At 39.9% G+C, this 21,798-nt stretch overlaps 2 protein-coding genes and 2 long non-coding RNA genes across 7 annotated transcripts; 3 read left to right on the top strand and 1 right to left on the bottom strand.

The window, feature by feature from the left end:
• Positions 1-658: 658 nt before the first annotated feature.
• Positions 659-1,958, top strand: LOC145438027 (uncharacterized). Its single transcript, XM_080315389.1, has 2 exons — positions 659-1,105; positions 1,861-1,958. Exons 1-2 carry the CDS (start codon positions 679-681, stop codon positions 1,956-1,958), a joined length of 525 nt encoding a protein of 174 aa, XP_080171515.1. The 5' UTR covers positions 659-678.
• A 6,630-nt stretch (positions 1,959-8,588) lies between these two features.
• LOC145437607 (uncharacterized) lies at positions 8,589-10,132 on the top strand. Of its 2 annotated transcripts, none has more exons than XR_013914698.1 (3): positions 8,589-8,830; positions 9,158-9,311; positions 9,696-10,132. It is a non-coding gene; the product is annotated as an uncharacterized LOC145437607 (long non-coding RNA). The 2 variants fall into 2 exon arrangements; XR_013914697.1 differs by having other exon boundaries at positions 8,592-8,750.
• LOC145437608 (uncharacterized) lies at positions 9,326-11,128 on the bottom strand. 2 transcript variants are annotated; one of them, XR_013914700.1, is made up of 3 exons: positions 11,064-11,128; positions 10,828-10,988; positions 9,326-9,662 (listed from the first exon to the last, which is right to left on the bottom strand). It is a non-coding gene; the product is annotated as an uncharacterized LOC145437608 (long non-coding RNA). The 2 variants fall into 2 exon arrangements; XR_013914699.1 differs by lacking the exon at positions 11,064-11,128 and having other exon boundaries at positions 10,828-11,013.
• Positions 11,129-12,092: 964 nt separating this feature from the next.
• On the top strand, positions 12,093-21,333 carry LOC145437606 (uncharacterized). Of its 2 annotated transcripts, none has more exons than XM_080314878.1 (10): positions 12,093-12,758; positions 12,826-12,940; positions 13,833-13,939; positions 14,006-14,134; positions 14,587-14,809; positions 16,023-16,940; positions 17,061-17,204; positions 17,664-17,861; positions 18,505-18,643; positions 21,076-21,333. In XM_080314878.1, exons 1-10 carry the CDS (start codon positions 12,696-12,698, stop codon positions 21,149-21,151), a joined length of 2,112 nt encoding a protein of 703 aa, XP_080171004.1. In that variant the 5' UTR covers positions 12,093-12,695; the 3' UTR covers positions 21,152-21,333. The 2 variants fall into 2 exon arrangements, with proteins under 2 accessions (XP_080171004.1, XP_080171003.1); XM_080314877.1 differs by having other exon boundaries at positions 12,093-12,767.
• Positions 21,334-21,798: the final 465 nt, after the last annotated feature.

The raw sequence follows: 21,798 nt of genomic DNA, 5'->3' as shown, positions 1-21,798 counted from the left end.
TCAACGACAGCTTAACGAAGCACAGTTCACGGCCCTGTCTCAAACGCACGACTTCAACCAGCTCCGACTCGACGCTCGCCCCCGACTTGCAACAGCTCAAACATACGGCAACGGAGCAACACAGCTGGCGCGAATCACCCCGGTTTCGATACCGAGGTCCGAAATGCAATTTCACATCGTGTTTCATCGGTCATCCACCGTCCACGTCTACACGCACGCAAATATGACGCCACATGCCATGGCTCGGTAGCGACACCAATCCCCGATCTAGCCCACTCCAGCATCGCAGCACGTACCGTCGAGGGTTTTGTATATGTTGACTCATGGATCACACGCAATGTGGGGATTTTTTATCGTAATATCCCTAGGTAACGCCAGGCATCTGTTACGACTTACGAGGTAACTATACACTATACAGGGATATCTAGAACTCTGCTGAAGAGAGCTAGTCGAAAAGCTTCCAGTTGAATAAATATGACAATATGAACGTATTGTTTGCTGCAATATTGCGAAAGCTTCGCTATCCTGTCGCGCATTGCGAAAGCTTCGCTACCCTTTTTCGTATCGATCGGGTATAAAAACCCGATCTCTTTCGAATATCTGGAGACTCATTTTATTACGCTGCCTGACGTACCTATCACCGTTCCACGTCATATTTCGCATCGTTGCATAACGGCAATGAATGCTGATTCGTTGAAGGAACTTCTCAAGGAGGCTTTTGAGCGATCCTATACCACGCACTACGATGACGCACAAGATATCAGAATTATTTCTCCGACATCGAGCTTTTCTACCAAATTTTCCGAGTCCGGCGAATCATCGTTCGAAAACGAGGAGAATCTGAATCCTAACATCACTTCAAATAGACGAAAAAGTCCTTGGTCGCTAGCAAAGGCGCAATTACTTGTTGTAAAGAAGCTCGACCCATTTTATAGGAATAAGAGAAAATTAGATCGTGAAAAGGTCAAGTTGAAATCTCTTCTAAGGTCGCCATCCCCATCAAAGCCGTACAGCAGCTGTGAAGAAGTACCGGTGTTGGCAAAACGGGCGATCGAACGCACATTCAAAGTCATAGATACCCAAGAAAGTCACCCCGAAAGCAAAGGTATCATTTTCAACTATATTGTGAGCAGAAGCGGAGTAATCTGTAATTATATTCGATTACAGCATAGTGTTCGTAATCTTGATCGATTGCATTTCAGAAACATTCGAAGTAATCAGAATCGACCGTTTAGCGTATATAATCGATTGTATTTTTGTAATAGAACGATTACTACACGTTTTAGTTATACATGAACTATTGACGATGCCATAAATCGGGGTTCTTAACCTTCTTACTAGCGTGGACCCTAAATCCTATTGGGTGGCTCCGTGGCCCCTAACCATGAGATTTGAGAAGCCGGTGACTAAAAATCGGCCTGGTGACGGCCTGGATATCTGTTGGAATGCAATTATTATTAGTGTTCCTATCGCCTGTATGACATAAGTCAAAAGTAAGAACATGGCTTATAAAGGACACTGTGGTTTTATAGTTGTTACACATGGTTTAAAAATAGGCCTTCATGGACCCTAAAACTCGTTTGTGGACCACGGGTTAAGAGCCCTTGAACACGAAGGAGGAATAGAGCGATGTATCGCATTGGCAGTAGAAATGTTGGATTTCGGAGCCTCGCTGTTCACCACAAGCGTTAGCTATCGCCATCAAGTCCTTAGCAACGGATATTTTATCCACGCGTAGTCGGCAAATACTCGATCTTCGAATACTCTATCTTCGATGTGCTATAGCATGATTGATAAAACCACCGCTCTAACTAACGGCTCATTGAATCGAATTTATAACAGCAAATCATTCAATTTCAGAACCGGAAACCGACGCGACTGGCCAGATACGATGCTGCAGTTTGGAATGCCAGTGTCCTTTTGATAAAGAACACAGTCGTAATCAATGTTCCCTCTAAGCTGCGCACGTGCGCAAATGCGCAGTGCTGAAACGACTCTGCGCACAGAAAATCTACGCTGCGCACAAGAAATTAGAAATGATGTTTTTTTTTATAGTTGTTGCGCACTGTTGTCCAATGGACCACGCAGGCGCGCAGATTCGTGAAAATTAAGATGGAACATTGCCAGGGGCAAATAGTGTTATCACTGAAGTCTGAAACCGAGGTACAAGTGCGCCCCGCAAAGGTAACTATTGCGCTCCGTGAAGAAATGAGAATTCACAATCACGTGCGCCTCACGGAAGATTTTTTTTAGCATGGCCTCGTACGCGTGAGCGATACTGATATCATTTGAATAGCGCATTATTTTCTCGGAATGGCGAAATAACATGGTTTAACAAAGTTATAAACAGAGGTGGTCAAAGTAGTCAAGGAAGCTACTCAAGTAGAAGTAGGAGTAGCGACGAAAAGATCTACTCAAGTACGAGTAAACGTACTTCTTCCATAAGCAACCTAAAACTACTTGAAGTAGAAGTAGAATTCACTGACTTTAAATCTACTCAAGTAAGTAAGTAGTTGTGAAAACTATCGTAATTCGTTCGCATGGATTGTCAAATGGAGCAAATTGAAATCGAAAAGTGCCGAGCTTGATTCATATTGATGCATATCAGGAGGTATTCAATCTTCGACAGCATAAGTATTCTTCCGCGTCATGGGATGAAAATGATAGTATTGATATGTAAATGCGATGCTAATCCTCTGTTTAATCGAACAGCACGTTTAGAAAATATCATGGTTTGGCGCACTCCCCATAATATGGGGCCCGTAGTTTAGTCGAAGAACAATACGGAGAAGTTATATAGGATACGGTGTGAACACTTTGCGCGATTAGTAAACGTTAATAAAATATATGGTGGATCGTAAAAATGCCATATTGTGGAGCTTTATTTCCGGAAATTGAAGGCATTGCAACAATTGCTTTTATATTTCAACATGTGTCATATATGTTATCGCGACAAAAGAACTGATATTAATTAGAACTCAAAGTATATGATGCTGGGAATTGGAAGTGAAATATAGATACTACTTCTAAAAGCAGTACATCTATTTCATGTCTTTAGTCCAGAAAGTTTCGAATATTGGTATGCAAACACAGCTCTAAAACTAAAAAAAAAGAGTCAGAGTCCACTTTTCCAGATTAGGACACACTATTGACTGCTAGATTACGATATGATAAGAAAATGCTGGATTGCGAAACATCAGTTTCAAACGTGTTGAAATATTTCATATGGGCAAAGGACGACAATGAGGTGTGAACGGAACCACGCCAACCCCCTACCCAAATTATGTTCACCGATAATTTCGTGAAATCAGACTGGTTACTCCAGGGGTTCTCAGCCCTTTCTAGGCCGTGGCCCATTTTCCGGTTTAAAATTGTGCTGTGGCCCACCTGATATATTACAGTCTTAATCCTGTTTAATGCGTGGTCATGGACAGCGCCGATATGCCTATTTCACTAAAATGTGTGCATTTTTCTCTAACTGATGATATTTAAATCTCGATCTCCCGGGATATGAAATCACGCGACGCGCGAAAAAAAAATTCAAGTTGAATAAATATCCTCCAATAAACGACCAACGAAATAATCTTGCGCCCCTTCGAGCTCCCACAATTGGGGGTGTGGGTGCGGCAGTTACGGCCCTGGTAGATCATATGCTAAAACTCTTCAGTAGATTATTTTCGTCCGCTGCTCCATTCTCTTCGCGAGACACAACGATGAGATCCCCGCACTGTGCGATTAGGACTTGAGTGATACTATTGTGGGGAATATTATAATCATTCTGGGCCAGCATCGAACAATTCATTGTTGAATGGGGTACTATACAGAGAAGTGGAGAAAGATTTTTCAATATGCATGATGTAGGCTACTTTGTATGTCTTGTACCAAAACGACTGAAGTTGCGATGTCAGAATATTCAATCCAATGATACAATTAATTCCTGTGACTCTTGCATTATGTACAGTGATTTCCAGGCCGGACATTTTAAACCGACTTCCATGATTAATGCGCTCCGTTAAATCCTCAATCCATTACGATTCGTTGCGGTGATGCAGTATACCTCCGCCAGAAGTTGCTAATAATTTGCAATCATGGCTATTTTTAGCTTGCAATAATACGGCCTGCCGAAGTACAGTAAATCTGTACATCAATTGCACTTCATTGCATACCCCTTTAAACGGCAAACGACATATGACCCTGCTGGAATACTTGGTTACTTCAGCATTATCTTCCAGTTAGGCCTATTATACGCTTGAATTTTTTTTAGTTGCTGTTAGCTGTAGGTTGTCATAGCCAGTAGAAAAAGCCACCGTTTCTCCCTAACGTTTTCGATTAGTACAAGCTGACTTCAGACGTGCCACTACGTCTAATCAGAGTCGGATGAAAAGCTTTATGTAGCCTAGCCTACGTATAATTAGATAATACGAATGTATTTTTAGCGAATAACATAAGAAATATAACTGAACTTACATTAATTCTGAAATTTTCTAAATAGCTCTGTGGCCCACCTCAAAATGCTCTGTGGCCCACCCTTTGAGAACCCCTGGGTTACTCCATATCCACTGAGCGCGATGCGTGACGAAAATTCTCGGCTTTACTCAACTTTTATGAAAATTAAATGTTGATACTCCGTGAAAACAGCCCCAAAATTCTACAGGCTATCTTCCTGATTGGAGGATTAAACTACTTCTACTTGACAAACTGAAAATAGCGAAAAGTAAGTATAAGTAAATTACAAAATATTACGAAGTTGAAGTAGAAGTAGCGAAAATCAGATCGACTTGAGTAAGTAGCAGAAGTAGAGGAAAACTACTTGAGTACTTCGAAAAAGTAGAAGTACTTCGTTACTGACCACCTCTGGTTATAAATAACAATGGGCTAGCTCGAAGTTAATCTGCGAGAAACTAACGAATAGTCTTCTCCGCGTGGCATGAACATTGCGTAAGATTTAATCAGGACCGTAACTTTCGCACCCCAAACCACCCAATTGGAGGGGCCGAGCTCGAAGGGGGTCCAAAATTATTTCGAGAATTAACATAAATCATGATGTATTTTTTTGGAATTTTTCAGGATTTTTTTTCCGCGCTACGCGCGTTTTATTATTGTGAGATATCTGATTATTCGGTACCCTTTCCCAACAAAAATTACGCATGATTTATAAAAGTGGGCAGTTGGGCGTCGACCATTACCGCACCATGACACGCCAAGACATATGAAGTTAAAGGCGATGTAACATGCGGCTTCAAGAAGTGCGCCAGAACGATCAGCAGCGAGAAAACCTTGGGAGAAAATGACTGCCCCGGTGCTGACCAAAAACTTCGGTATATACAAATATATGTGTAATAGGACTCTTCAAAAATGATTTTTTTTCTCAAATCAAACTGGCTACTTGATAAAATTGTTAGGTTACCTAATTTAAGCCTACACACTAACTTTGGTTCAATTGCAACCAGTAGCCGCAGTGCTACAGGAGAAGAAAGTTTCTATTTATTATATAAAAATAGGGTGAACAGAAAATTTAAAAATTTCCTGTTCACCCCATGAAAGTGTTGAGCTGTCTTCAAAGACGATGCAAAACAAATTTGACTCAATTCCGACCAGTAAAAGCGGAGTTATGTGAGTTTTTCGATGATAATCCTCGGATTATCCTTGATCGGTCGATAATCCGAAAATTATCAACGTAAAACTCACATAATTCGGCTTCTACTAGTTAGAATTGAGTCAAATTTGTTTTGCATCGTCTTTGAAGACAGCTCAGCACTTTCATCGGGTGAACAGAAATTTTTTAAATTTTTTATGATTTATTTTCATATAATAAATATAAACTTTCTTCCCCTGTAGCAATGCGGCTACTGGTTGGAATTGAACCAAATTTGGTGTGTAGGCTTAAATTAGGTAACCTAACAGTTTTATCAAGTAGCCAGTGCGATTTGATAAAAAAGTCATTTTTGAAAAGCCCTAATGTGTAATTGTCCATGTCCAATGTCCATAGGCGCCTAAATGGCTGGCACCGAATGTTCCTGTCCTGGCGATCCGAGTCCCACAACAAGACAAATGCCATATCGAGGGAACATTTTTTCCAGTTAAGAAATTTCCAATTTGAAATCGTGTACGTCTTTTACTTTAGTACGTTTTGGCGATTTCAATATCTTTTGACATAGCAGATAGGGGGTCACGAAATAGCATCATGTAACGAAGTCATTATATCAACGGGTACGCCCGAAGATGTTTTATTATTATTTAGAGGGCCTATCTATTCCAACACACCTCACTGGATCAGCTCTACCGGTAAATCTGATTATGTGAGCAGGGAGAGGATAAAAATTGATGGCAATATATAGGCAATTCCCGATCATATTGGCCGATGCAATCATGAATTATAGATTTTTTTCGCGCTTCGCGCGTCTAGGGACGCTACTACTAATTAGGCACCCAATATAGATGATAAGCACCGGAAAAAGCCTAGAGCCACAGGGGGGTCTGGGGGGCGAAGCCCCCCAGTAGTTAGTTTTATCACCCTATTGGAGGGTGGTTGCGCACTGTTGCCCGAGGGCCTGCGCAGTGAGTCGGCGTGTTTGCGCTGACTCTTGAAAAATTAGAGGGAACATTGGTCGTAATATGCAAGTTCTCGCAAGTACAATAAAGCGCTTATGAATCGTAATACCAGAACACATTTTTATTAAACAACCATCACTTGACTGAGCGAATTGATTTGGTGTAACTTCATTGCCATCAAAGTCTCACCCCGTTGTTTTCCATGCGCTTCTTCCTAATAACCGCAGCCTTTCTTTGATTTGTTTTCTTGTGCAACCGCATGTACCCTCATGTTCTTGTGATACCGCCTGTTATGATCTGAGTGCATCCAATTTATTCCGTTTCCGCCATTATTCATGTACAATGTTATTGGCCGTGGCGCAAAAGGCCGTCAGGCGATAAGCGCCATTATTGATGTTTAATAAACAACAACAACAACAACCGCAGCCTTTCGGCTTCTTGGGGCGAAGATGGGACTTTTCTCGTGAATGGATGGGGCATAATATCCATCAAATGAAGTTGGGACGAGTATATCTTGATCAGCAATTTTATGGGAAGAAGATGTTTGCTTTTTATCTTTTTATAGTCGATTTTCGCAATATATATGAATCGTAACCTTTAACGGTGCTTTTTGTGGGATGCATATTTACAATGATCATCAACGTCCTTTTCTGCTAATTGTGCGGTCTTCACCCACGGCGTGTCGTTTTGTCTATCTCGTTTTGTGTTTGCGAGTGATATATGATATAGCGATAGTGATAGAATCACCCGAGTTTACATTTTATGGTAGTGGAAAGTTTGTGATTTTGCGTTCATTCTTCGCACGCATCTCTCTATAATAACTGCAATTTTAAGTTTGTTTCATCCACATAATGAAATTAATACGAATTATCGGGACGCCCAAAATATATGCTATATTATCTGCTTTTTAAGGATGTTTGTCGACATTGCAATTTGCACTGAGCGGGATAATTAGGTCACAACAGTCACGACATCATCCCTTATTAATGCGAGGAGCGGTAGCCTAATAACTTGCGGGAGTTTTTGCAGGCCCGCGCGTTCCAAATTGACATAGAAGTAGGATGATGAGGGGCGATAAGAAAGCGCTCTGTTTCGCACTCGACGGAGTTTAGGTTCGTGACTATCTCACATCATGTATACATTTTCGTCAGCGACCAGGCTATATATAAGGCGATAAAAGATCGTACGATTTAAGAAAGTGGGGAGTGTATATAGGCTATGGCTCTAGTAGTTCCATTTCAAAATTAGACAGTGGTAAAATCGGTAAAATTTACAGTGCAAATATCATGTAAAAATGTCAAGTTGCCAAGTTTATATATCAGTTCCAATGCGGTTACTGCCCTAAAAATTTTAATGACTTCTATATAGGCTATAGCCTACCTCGGTATCAAAAAAGTGCTAAGTAGGCTAGCCTACAACACACGCGCGTCATCGCCGTTCATTGGTCGAAAGAAAAGATCATCACTCTGTCAAATATGCCCGAACTGAATTGTGAAGGGATATATATCTAGAAGTTTTAGATATCCCTGGAATTGTGGAGCAGCTATCCGAGAGTCGTCGTGCATGTCCAATGGCCATGTCCAGTCCATTGGCTAACCTAAATACTATTTTATTCAAATCCAAATTTTTCCGTCTGCAACAACTCCGCTTCCCCTGGTTGGAATTGAGTCAAATTTTATGAGCATCTATAGACAACCGAACAATTTCATGGCGTTAACAGAAAATTTTGAATTTTTTTTCTTTTGTAGCAATGTGTCTACTGGTTGGAAATTGAACCAAACATGGTGTGCAGCCTTTAATTGTGCAACCTAACAATTTTATCAAGTAGCCAGTGCAATTTGAGTAAAAAAGTCATTTTTGAATCCCCCTAATGTTCAATGTCCCCATTTTTAAGTCGAAATACAAACAATTTCAATTCAACTGAAGGAATAGGCTACTAGTCTTGTCAGCCATCACGTTTACCCGACCACGACCTGATACATCGATCTCACCTTCCGTCACATGCCACCTCATTTTGTCGCTTGTCCTTTTGTATAGACACTTACGTGACCTTTGACACGAACCAATCAGGTAGCAGCAGGATGTAAACAAAGAACGAGGCCGGGCAATCTCACTATGAGCGCTTATGGAAAAGGGTTGAAAAATGAAGGTTTTTTGCAAAATTACATTGAATTGGGAATAGCTGGCTTTGGTGAATGGTAATAACGTAGAGCTAGTATGTATTTGCAGTGTTCTAACCTACAATAAACATGAATGGTGACAAGCACTCATCAGCATGGTATGTCCAAATGAATGGATTTCTGACAACTTTTCTGATGAAGCAACTATTGCTGTATTATCCTTAGTCGTACACAATGGGATTGTCGTACCGAAAGCATGTATTAGATTAGTCTTGAGTCAGGATATGTGGGGTATTCATTATGTGGGCTTGGCGTTATAAGCGTTCTATTTATGAAATCGTATAGTACAGTCTACAGTCTGCATCATTATCTAGCAAATTACTGTTACACTGGACACTCGTCTGCATATTCAATGATCATATTAATATGATATATGTTAGGCAACATGATCCGTTTCCAGCTGAAATCGTCATTTTTTGTTCTAGCTCATGTATTGAATCAATCAGGACAAATGCCGGATAACCACTGCGCTAATAGCCTGTGTAACTTGGAGATGGCTACCCAGACCGTTCCTGGTGTGCGCTTGTACCTTTCCCAGAGCCAATAACATGCATGGAAGAATGTAAAATCTGGATAAAGGCATGTGGACTTCCTTGTAGTCATCTGAATTCTCATTTTATTAATAAAATGACTTATCTATTATTGAACTAAAAATATGGAATCGTGACATAATTTAGATGAAACAATTCTGTGTTTCAGAATGAGTCTAATCTGAAATGCAGTCACACTTGATGCCACAATCGACTTGGAGTGTGTCTCGTTTTATTCCAATCCAGTTTTGTTGCTTGATGGTGTGTAATGGATTGAAACTGTTGAGAGCAATATATTCAATAATGAGATGAATAGTTGAAATTGGTAGCGCTGATACGTTGCATGAGTCGGACGAGTACGCCTTGATAGGTGCCTGCACAAGTGCACAGCAGTGTTGCTCTGTAAAATAAACATATTATATATTTTGTGCAGGCTTGATGGATATCTTATATGAAGCTGCAGAAAGAGGAATTTGATGGATAAAACGCAAGAAAATCAAATTTCTGGAAGAAGTAGAAGCACAAAACAGGAAACCCGTCAAGGAAAATTACAAATTGACGGACAATTATTGCTAGTGAAGTTTAGTTCTCAGAGGAGCATCATAATGTCAAAAGATGCGGAGAAGCTGAAATTTTATGCTAGACTACATTAAATTCTTTCTGAATTGCTTATCATACTGACGTCAAATTTATAGTATTGCTGTAAGCATAGTATTAAACCATTGGGTCAACCGTATATAACTGCTTCATTAGATTTCGATTTGGCCATGTAGATATGTGGTTCTTAAAAAGGCACCATTTGCATTCATTCATGATTTCTCAAAACTAGAATGATTATTGACTGTCAATAAATCACATACAACTTTGAAAGGATTGATGGATTGTGGTGCACTTACTTTCGTGCAGGAACTGTTCACATGGACCATTTCAGATCGAAATATTAGTGAAATATGTGGATTCGACAAGAAATGTGAGACAATGATGGAGTTCAGCTATGGTGAACCAGGAAATGCTATCATGGCAGAAAAGGGATTCACCATTGAGTCTGAAATCAAGAAATTGAATCTAGATTTAAATATTCATGCACATGATTTGGCACACCGTCAAATGCCAGAGCCAGACTGTTCCACAACAAGAAAGATGGCGAGACAACGTATTCATATTGAACAGCTGATCGGAAGAATCAAGGAGTATAAAATTTTGTCTGGTATCATACTATGCAGCATTGTGTATCAACTAACCAAATATGAACTAATTGCTTACTCTAATTCAAGATTGAAAATTAAAAATGACCGACGCAACATATTCGGCAATCGTGCAAATTCAGTTCCATTGTGAATATCGTGATGCCTAATAGCATGCTACGGATCGTAATTGCGCGGTGCCATGGTCAATGTGTACCAACAGTGCATGTCTATTCATACTATACTCCAGTGGTGTGCATTGAAGCTTATTTAGAGGCCCAATTTGTTGAATGAACAATTCTCCAGGTGAAAATGTACTAGGATTATTTGTGTTTGGTGGAATGTTATAAAACTGAAGACACCAGATACACCAAAATCTACCTTGAGGCAGGAGTTGATCGGTTGCGAGTACGGTCGAGAAATTGATTGTCAATCACGATCGAGCTCACTGAGACTGATGCAAATCACAATGTACTCCTTGTAGCTTCAGGTCCTGGATTGTCTTAATCAATGCATATATGCATGAGAGCATATATCAGAACCTAATGTGAAAATAAATCATGGTTACAACATTTGTTGCAGGAATTTCTGAAAAAAATATCTTTTGCTTTACTTACCCTGTCTTACAAGTGCAAGACGAATTAATAATAGATTTTCTGAGAATGTGTATTTCCATTGAGTAGCTTTCTCCGCGGTGCTAGAAGAAGATGCTGTTCCACTCAAATCCAGAAATTCGATGGAATCTCCATAGCTTTCAAGTTTCATAATCAATACACCAAAATTGTGATGTGTGGCAGCAGCTGTATTTTATAGCATATGTTTCTGAACATGAGATATGCTTGAAAATTACGCTCGAGACCGGCAGCCTATGAAATCGTCAAAATATGCATTACAATAATCCTATAGTATAGTATACAACAATCATCGCTTAATCCGAAAAGTTGTCAAAAAACCATGCATTTGGACACAGCATGCTGATGCGTACTTACCACCATTCATGTTCATCCTAGACTAAAAGCTGCAACTACATACTAGCTCTACGCTATTACTATTTATTAAGGCCAGTCATCGCCAATTCAACGTAAATTTGCTTAAAACCTTCATTTTTCAACCATTTCCCATAAGAGCTCATAGTAAGGTTGCCCGGCCTTGTTCTTTGTTTACATTCTGCTGCAACCTGATTGGTTTGTGTCAAAGGTCACGTAAGTGTCTATTATCTTTCTATTTCAAATACTAATCCATGTCGTTTCGACTCCTACCTATCTTTTCATTGTATCGCTGTATTGTGGATCTGATAAACTGAACGGAAATGTTCACTTGTTCAGAGATGAGTTGGCCCAGGAAACCTAAGCCTATGTTTAGCTTCGTTGGATATCGCAAAGATGTTTCACATTACCTATTTTTATTTATTTTTATTTATTTTGAAGCGCTATTTCGCACGTAAGAAGCGTGACTGACCGATGTGATGACCACTGATCAGTCATACAGAACGGGGTGCAACGACGTCACGCAGCTACATCACTAACATCAGCTGTTCGCAACAAGTTTTATTTTCTTCGTCTCGCAGGCGGCGATGTTAGTCCATTTTATTGAAATTTTAATCAGATCAAAACACCACAAGATTGCGACATATTGAAAAGAGAGAAGGGTGCCGAAACGACTTGGAGTAGTCTTTTAATGAGACACCCACCCTGGCGTAGAGCATGTTAATGAGAGGATTAGCGGAGTCTTTTATTGTCTTAATACAATGAATTGAGGAGACGTGATTGGATGTGTTATCAGTGGGGTTTAGCATCACTGTCGCCCGAACAGATTGTTATCTCCTGATGTCGTTATGTTCAATTGTTAATCTGTCTGCTGTTGAACAGGGTACGCTCGTTATGAAAATGAGGTAATGGATTCGTTATCTTTCACCCTCGGTAGACAATGGTCAGTGCTCTCTTACGCAATTAAGGATTTCTTATGTTATCTTAACTGCCTCGCTCTATGTTTATTGCTATATCTAATCCTCTGTGTTTCTTTTGACGGCAGGAACATCGTCTTTGATAATGATTTCGATGAGTTCATAAGATTGTTGAACTGTTCAGCATGAATCTCTCCTTAAATAGCTGCTGAATCTGGATTCGTAATTCAGTCTGTTGAAGGTCGCGCTTGTGAAGGAGGTTAAGACAAATTGGAGCTGTTAAACCAAGCTTACTGTCTTTTGGACTTTGAATTTTGTTGCTATAACTGACTGTCTGAGATTCACGATGAATCTGAATGAAGTTCTTGCTCAAGCCAAGAGAAACCAGATGGAAACAAGCACTGTAAAGGTACATGGGGCAAGTTACTGATTATAATCTTAAGTAACGATGGTGTAACCTTATATTTATCTTGCAGAGGTCCAGTTACAGTACGAAAGTAGCACCGCCGAAAAAGTTGCCCAAAGGCCAAGTGGACCAGAGTGCAATAAAAGCTTTTTTGAAGAAGCAGCAAGATGAGGAAAAGAAGAAAAGTGAGTATATAAGATTATGTATTTGCATGAAAATTTGTCATCATAACATTAACAATAATTTTTCAATCTGTTGTTTTGTGGCAGTATAGGAGTAACCTTGTGGAAAATATTGGTCCGATTAGGAAAATGCAATCTGTGATTTCCCTTATACTCTAAACTCGTTTTGTCATTAATGCAAGAAAACATTGTTATTTAGTATTGTAGTACTAAAATAATCCTGTCAATCCTGATGCATTGGTAAAGGGTTGCTCGTTTAGATTTTTATCAGTTTCAAGATGATGTAATCCCGCTATATCATTATCAGCGCTGGGCATAATTGAGTACCAGAGTGCGATTATGAATCGAGCATTGGGCTTTGAGTCTAGGATTAGAGTATCGCATAACAGTTTGACAGATGTGTTAAGTTCAATTATGTGCCCTTTGTGTGGCTATGAAAAAATAATGCCAATTGTACGCTACATAAAGAGAATTTGGTATTCTTTCGAACATACCTATTTAACTGCACTTTGTCACAATGCCATGGCTTGATTACGACTTCACATATATATATTATTTACACTATCGTGTGTATCTTTGTACTAAATGTCTCGTCTGCTGTGATACTGACAATTGAGGTTTCAAGGCTTCTACTGTGAAAAATATTGTGGAATCTGCGATTTTTGTTAATAATATTACTCTTATTGTCGAGGATCGTATAATTTCAGCGCCGGTATTCGAAAAAATCATCTCCCACTACCCAGCCACAATCATTATGATTAATATTACCTGTGTTGAATAGTTATCAAAAGAGTTTCTTTCAGAATTTGTTGTAGAATCTTGAAAAGGACTGATGTCTTTCACCAGTGTCTTTATATTGCCTTCCTAAAGTTATCAATCTATACGTTTATAACAGGCATCGAAGCTATGAAGAAGAAGGAAGAACTGCTGAAGCTGCGAACCGCGTCGAAAACCACAAGGAAAGCCAATTCAATGGCTAGAAGAACGAAAGATAATCTGAAAGTAAGCTTAGTAATCAGATCATACAAAGTTAAATATATCAATATACTATCATGTCTTGATGTTCAGGTCTACAAAGGAGAGGACATTCTCGGGCTGTATCCTGAGCCGAAGAAACGTCGTTCCAATGGCAACATGCCAGAGCTTACCCCAGAAGAAGAACGTAAACACAAAGCATTCATGAGAAGCATAGGAAAGGTAAAATAACAATTTCTCTCATAATTGCTCAAAAAATCATCTCTCCATTCGTGCACTTTAATCATCGTACTCAGCCCTACTTATAATAAGATATTTATAGCTGTTGAAAGCCTACCAAGTTATTAATATGAAATGTGTCAAATCCAATATCCATGGCCCATAACGGTTTCTTGGAGGTACAGAACTTCAATATACAATTGAATAATGTGTTCATGTTGAAATATACCCGAATATTGTCGGCTGACGTTCGTCGGGGGTAATCGTCAGTAACTAGTAGAGATTTGGGAAGAACACTGTATATCAACAATTGTATCACCAAATGTGACGTCACCGGCATTAGCAAATATGTACGGTTCTTGCCTAAAAAAACTTCTGAGTAAAAGTGGAATTAGCCTACTTTACATACTCTGGAATTTTTTTAATTTTTTTTTTTTAATTTTTAAATTTTACAGTTTAAAGTTCCCGGTATCGATGATATCGACAATGGCGTCTCGAACGAGCCTCTCCCGCAACGAGACGAGAGAAAGCTCAGAAAACTGGAGAAGCAGCGGGCCAAGGCTCGGATGGCGGCGAACTTGGAGTTTTCGGATCTGCTCGAACTGGCCGAGAAAAAAAAGCACGCGCAAAGCGACTCGTCTTCGTCCGAGGAAAGCGACTCTGGCGATGATTCTGATGGTATGGTTGTATTTCTTCGCTAGTTCTGCTACCAGGTGTCGATATTTGTGGGTCCTAACCTTGCCAGCTTGTCTTACTGAACCTGTGAATTTGGCGGCAGTTTTCAAAACTAGAACTAGTCCTACTCACTTTTAGTGACAACCAATATCACGGCGTTTTCTAGTTATGCGGCCACCAAATTTTTTTAAATGGGCAATTAGAACTAGGACTGGGATTACTCGCGTTTCAAAATCCGCAACTGTGACTAGAAGTACGATACAAACCAGTAGTTAGTTGACTGTCAGGTAACTATTTTGGTACTTTGTACAAGTCTGCACAACCCGAATACATTAATACACACTTAGTGCCGAATTCAACATTCTGAATTTCACCAAAAGCCGTATACGACAATTCATTTATTCACGCTCGTATTCTGCATGAAACATTTACTACATTATCCATGAATTGCTTTTATAATAATAATAATAGATGTGGTTGTACGGTACTACATTTCTAATGCTGAATTCACTGGTAACCGTGTTCTGAGCGAGCTACACAGTTTTGTGGAGGCCTAGTCTAGTCGAGGTCTATCAAAATTGATCTCAACGCTGTATTTCTAGCGGGATGTCTTAATTTTTGAGACTTTTGGCACACCCGATCAAATTTTGTCATCGATGCTCATTTTGTGTCAATTAGGGGCATTTTCAGCAATTCAAGCTGACTTGACTACGGTCCTTTTAGTTAACTGCAAAATTGCTTTAAATTGATTGGGTAATATATTGATTTTGAAATCAACCCCATTATTTTTGGCTGACATACCCGTTGGGGTAATTGCCAGCAACTAGTAGAGAATTGAAAAGAACATTGTATATCAACAATCGTATCACCAAATCTGACAAAAAGATGGCGCTTATCCTGAATAAGAGTCGTATTATTCCGACATGCTTTTCGAGTCATCCATGTAGCCGAGAGACTACATGCTAGCAACCGATGTCTCTCAGATTAGATTGTGGTTACCTTGTTTTTTCCTGACTAATGCATGTACTTTGCACTAGGACGTAGACATGATATAGCATCCAGTTTCTTATCACTAGGGAGTGGTTTTAAACTGTGGTCTTATCTTGTCTGATAACGCTGCAAGGCTCGACCGCATTGTACGCATTGCCGACAGACTGTGTTTGCAGCGAAAAGACTATTCACACAGATTTTGAAGCAAAAATTGCTTTTTTTACAGATAGCAGCACGGATCGCTACGGCAAGCCTCTGACCGCGGAAGAAAAATACCACAGAGAGAGACGGAAAAGGAGAGAGCTGGAAGAGCGGCTGAGATCGGCCGAAAGGTCGCAAAAATCCTCCCAGAAATCTCTCGGAGATTTCAAAATCGCAAAACTGTCCGCGGGCATGTCGGACGAAGCCAAGAGGGCGAAGGTCAAAGCGCTGATGGAGAAGTTTAAGAAGTCCGACGGCAGTCAGGCGCCTACAAACTCTAACGGAGATTCTAAACGGAAACATTCCGATAATTATTCCACACGGAAATATCCAGATGAAGATTCCAAGCGGAAAAAGTACGAGATAGACTCTAAACGGAAAACTTATGATAATGATTCTAAACGGAAAAAATACGATCATGATTCCAAACGGAAAAATAACAACACTGATTCCAAACGGAGAAATTCTGATCATGACTCCAAACGTAAACATTCCGATCATGATTCCAAACGGAAGAATTACGATAATAATTCCAAACGGAAATATTCGGATTTAAAAGTTTCAGCCGATAACGTTCCCAAGTCCAACCCGCATTCCTTATCGCACAAGAAGGAAAAACGAAAGCAAGAATCGGATACCTGCACGCCTGCAAAGAAGCCCAAGATGTTACCCCCAGCGTCATCCGTCGACCAAAGCATATCTTCCTACCTGAAAAAGCAGGAGCTGATGATGTCCAGTAAGAAGGATAAAGTGACTGCGAAGAAGCCGCAGATTTCGGAGAGCAGGCCGCCCAAAAGCGAACCGGTCGTAGCCAAGAAACCTTCGTTCGTGCCTGCCGAAAAGAAAAAAGTGATTTCCAACCCTTATAAGCACACTGTGGTGAAGCCGAAACGCCCAGACTTATCTAAGTTGATGATAGACCCGTGGGCTAAGGAGAGAGAAGGTGGGTAGCTGTGTATTTTATAAGTAATTGAAACCTATACTCAGAATTTTGCGGAATGGTCATTCCGTTTTAGCCGTAACCAACGTACGCCTCTTCTAAGTCGTGGTTTTTTCTTTGCAGCGAAGAAAAAGCTGGAACAGCCTCCAGTGCGTAAAGGTAAATGCACCTTGAGCGTCACAAGCGAAGAGGTGCGCACCAACTATCCCGGTGTGGCGAAAGAAGATCCCTACATCAAAGCTTACAAAAAACACGGAAGAGTCATAGGTGAGTGACTTGAACTGCTTTCGGATTTATTTTTTTTATTGGGGGAGAGGGGCTGGATTATAATAAGAGAGTGGTCAGTGTTTCAGTCGTCGATACAATATTGAAAGTCATCGTTAAATTTAATGCCCTTGACATATGGAAGCTGGGTTGTAGTTGTGTCGTCAGTGGCGAAGTACTTGTGCTTTTTCGGAGTGTTGGAGCAGGTTTTGCCTACTCGAGCTTTGAATTGTTTAGAGTACTTCTGGATTACTTACTTCTTTAACTAAAATATTTTAAAATCACTGCTACTTGCTCCTTGATAGAAATTTAGGTTACTTCTATTTGAGTACCCATAATAACTATGCTGTCTGTTCCAAACGTCTGGCTCGCACTTGCAGAAAGACATTCTCACATCGTATAACCCACTCTATACTATTGCTATATCATTGCATCACAACATCATCTCTTACATGTTTTCAGAAAACTTCACCCCGGAATCCATCGAGCGCTACAAGGCGCAGATGGTCAGGAAATTGCGGGATCAAGGCAAGCCGGTACCGCCGCAGTTACGTAACAGTGTAGCTGCGCCCCCCAAAAGGCAGCGATACGGCGTCATTGACGATGACAGCGACGAATATGATTCGGAGCTGGAAGGCTTCATTGCAGATGACGACGAGGGTAATGAGGATGCTCTTTAGGATTAATTCGATTTGAATTTATCAGGGTTGTAATGACTCGAGTCGCGATTTTTTGGTGACTCGATTTGACTCGAGTCATTTTTTCAAATGCGTAAAATGAGTCGACTCGAGTGACTAGATTTGTACTCGAGTCATTGTGCATGACTCCTACCAAGTCATATGACTCGAGACTAGGACGGCCAAGACAGACATTTCATTGTGACTTCGGAGAATACTAAAATATCGCATTATTGGTATTTCGTCTGTCAGTCCTGATACTTGGAAAAAGGGCCAGAAACTGTCAAGACCGAGGAGAATTACTATATTATGAATGGGAGCCATTCTATATCACTCGTACAGAGTTGAAAAAGTGGGTTTAACTGAAAACTGAACAGTGAACATAACGACTTGGACTTTGACGTGACTCACTGATGAATTGAAAATGACTCGACTTAACTCGAGCTCGAGTCAAAACTATAGAAGTTAAATTGACTTGTGACTTGGTTACAACCCGGCATAGATTCCATAAAGACCATTTGACATTACTGCTCGTCAAAAGGTTTGCATTTGTAGTTAGGCCTCTCGAATATCCAGCACCGGTATATGTTCAAATCCCATATTCATACCAATTCCAATGTTAACAGTGGAGGAGGAGATCGACGTGTCATCGCATATCAAGCAGATTTTCGGATACGACAAAGCGAAATACGGCCGTGAAAGCGAATGGGAGTTATCGAAAATGGACGCCAGCTATAAAGACATCGAGAAAGAAGAAAAGCGAAGGTACGTAACTGGAATTGGATTGTATAATATAGGGGGAGAGGAGGCCAAGATGAGACACTTTTCTGATAATTCAACGCCACTCAAAGAGTAATGCCTTCTGAGGATTACTTTTGGTACCAATGGAAAGCCTGTGATCTGTACTATTTATGACTATGGCTTGAGTTATATTGAACAACATACTGATGGATTACTTGGCCCTCAAAAATCCTTGCTCAAATGTCTCAACTTACCCCCCGGTGAGGGTAAGATGAGACACCAAGCAATTCTTGCTCATTACACCACCAACTCATCCGAAATGATGAATCAACTAGCAACATCGTGAATAAAATATAATAATCATGAAATAACTCACTTTTAAAAAGAATTTGTACATCATATACAAATTTAAATGACACCGAAAACCAATTATCCGTGAGATCCAGCAACATTAAGAGTTTCGTTATTATTTTGTCTTGTAATGTCACATCTGGTAAACTACTAGATAAATAATACATTTTGTGTGCCTTCAACATTAAACTTTTAATCTTGCTAGGCCTTCAATAGAAAAGCCCTCTGATACCCATGTCTCAACTTACCCCCATGGTTTTGTCTCATCTTACCCCCACACCTCAATTATTGTATAAACTTGAATAAAAAAATTTCTGTCCGTTGCTTTTCAGAGGTAAGTGCACGATTACACTGCTAATATTGCACTCAACCAGCCCCAGTAATGTTGTTTTGTAATATGAAGTACTATGACAGATATGCCCTTACAAACATGAATTCACATGACTGACATAGACTATGAAACAGTGTTGGGATGACACATTTTTCGTATGACTTGACTTGACTCGAGTCACTTTGCTAAAATGACTTGACTTGACTTGACTCGGCGTATCAGAAATGTGGATTGACTCGTGACTCGGAGCAAAATTTACGAGTCAATTTTCAAGTCATCAAGTAATCGGTGTCGATAGAAACCACTGTATCTTACATAATGGTCGGATTCGAAATGGTGTTGTAACCCGGGAGAGCGACCAACCGGTCCATGATTGTGAGTTTTACTGAGCTCCCATTGTTCTCTCGCAAATAAATTGACCACGAATGAAGTGATCGCGAAGCTTACCGCTTACGTTTCGTAAACTAGTAGTAAAGTAATTTAATAGCAAAATGTGTATTTCTGTTCTCTGCTTTTACCTGAACCAAACGTCTTGTTTTATTGAAATCGAATATAATTTATACAGCCCTCAATCATTGGTGCAGGCTCGAATTCTGTCATATCAATTTGTAAATGATTAATGTATTGCATCTTATCATCAATTCGTTTCTCTATTCTCTATTTTGGCTGGTATCTATAACTGAAGCTATGAAATTACTTACGTAGTTTAACATTTTTACGTATATGTGAGCCATACAGCGCCCTGTTGCTTGTATCTTAACTCTAAATTGGTTCATCGGTTCAGAATCAATGGCCAGTTGGCCACTCAATCTGTATTTCAGACAGCTAGCAAAATGCCATGACGTAAGCATGCCTCAAACTTCGAAAAGGCAACTTGACTTGAATTGTGACTTGACTCGGGATTTGACTTGACTTGACTCGACTTGACTTGACTCGAGTCATCTCCAAAAATCGAGTGACTTGACTTGACTCGAGTCACCTTGTAAAATCGATTGACTTGACTTGGCTCGAGTCAAAATGGGCAATGACTCGAAATGACTCGTGACTCGAAGGTAGTGACTTGATCCCAACACAGCGGCAACACTGCTATGAAAATATAGTTTTTGGCATTTTTCTGCCCAACCTCAAATCTGTTTGCCTTGTTAATATGGTAGGACTATAGAATGACATTATGGGAACAACATAGTTGAAGGAATCTGCCCATCATAAAAATTTTCTGGGAAAGAATTGCATGTCTTATCTTGCCTCCTCTCCCTACTCATATTTATTATCGTGACACTCGTCAGGGGTTTCAAACAGTTACATCAATGAAATACGATGATATGATATAATGAAATAGGAAATTAAGACTTTGGTTCAGCTCAGTGGTTTTAAGTTATTTCTGCTTGACACTTTTCAGTTTTTTTTCGCAAAACCAGGCCCAGAATACTTACTTATTAGTCGAACTTGCGGAGATATCCACGATAAATCCTTGGTGGTGGGATAGGCTACCAAAAATTCACTGTTTTCAGACATTTTCAACTTTACTTGTTTTTAGACAAAACTACTTGCACTTTGGCAATTCACAAAGTGATCTTGAACTTGTCATAAGATCCGCGTGAAACATCAATTTCATTTAATCGATCGATTAAATTTCGACAGTCCGCAAATGCCGACTTGATCTTTCCAAAACGATGAACGGATACAAACTAATGAAATGCCAAAATTCTTTTCCTCAATAATTTACATATTCTATTTTACAAATGTTTAACCTTGATTTCTTCTCTACCCTCAGCCTCCGTATTGCGAAAGAGGAAGACGCCAGGGAAGCGAAATTGGAGGAGGAGAGAATGAAGAAAAAACGGAAGTGAACCGGATGATCCCCCCCCCCTTATTGCAAAATCTCAGTTACTATATCACCTCTAGTGCATTAACGCATAGCTTGCTTACCGGTTCAATGTTGTCGTAGAGTATATACTTGCTTTCTCGTGACTGTGGAATAACGGTGTGTTTGTATTTGAACGGCTTTAAATAAACAACAACTTTACGGATATATAGGGAGTCTCGGACTATGAACGATGTGTTACGCTCAAAGATGAGTGGTATCATTTCTATTGGCTGCTCTGGGGTTAACATATTTTGGAATCGGGAAAGGAGTAAACTTTTTCAAGACAGAGAGAGAGAGTCTTTATTTACATCCAACCGAGTACATAACAACAGTGGTGGTGGTACAGAAACTATGCAAACATTTTCAAACTTAGAATACTGGAGTAAAATCCGGAAAAAATGGTGAATTTTTCACGATTTCGTGGTTGGTCGGCTAAATAAAAATGTCGTCACTTTGGTTCGAACTACGAATCTATTTAGCGTCATTTATGCCCAATTTCACTCGGATCTATCCACTATCTTAGCTCTAAAAGCTGTAAAGGAGGACGAATTCCCGAAAAGGAGGACATTTAGGCGTCCTCGGAGGGCCTTTTCAAAAACCTGAAATAGAACGACAAAGCATGAGGACGTA

This window comes from Botryllus schlosseri, chromosome 4 (assembly GCF_051294905.1).
Source record: "Botryllus schlosseri isolate E-star chromosome 4, Bs_hap1, whole genome shotgun sequence".
Classification (NCBI taxonomy): domain Eukaryota; kingdom Metazoa; phylum Chordata; class Ascidiacea; order Stolidobranchia; family Styelidae; genus Botryllus; species Botryllus schlosseri.
The sequence above is the reverse complement of the archived record's forward strand: the minus strand, read 5'-3'. Positions and strand labels throughout refer to the sequence as shown.

Bases quoted from the DNA above. Each gene is read 5' to 3' on its own strand.
- LOC145437606 (XM_080314877.1), top strand. From the start codon at position 12,696: ATGAATCTGAATGAAGTTCTTGCTCAAGCCAAGAGAAACCAGATGGAA. The intron at 14,810-16,022 runs GTATGGTTGTAT...CTTTTTTTACAG, and splicing joins CTCTGGCGATGATTCTGATG to ATAGCAGCACGGATCGCTAC. The intron at 17,862-18,504 runs GTAATGAGGATG...CAATGTTAACAG, and splicing joins CATTGCAGATGACGACGAGG to TGGAGGAGGAGATCGACGTG.
- LOC145438027 (XM_080315389.1), top strand. From the start codon at position 679: ATGAATGCTGATTCGTTGAAGGAACTTCTCAAGGAGGCTTTTGAGCGA. The intron at 1,106-1,860 runs GTATCATTTTCA...ATTCAATTTCAG, and splicing joins AAGTCACCCCGAAAGCAAAG to AACCGGAAACCGACGCGACT.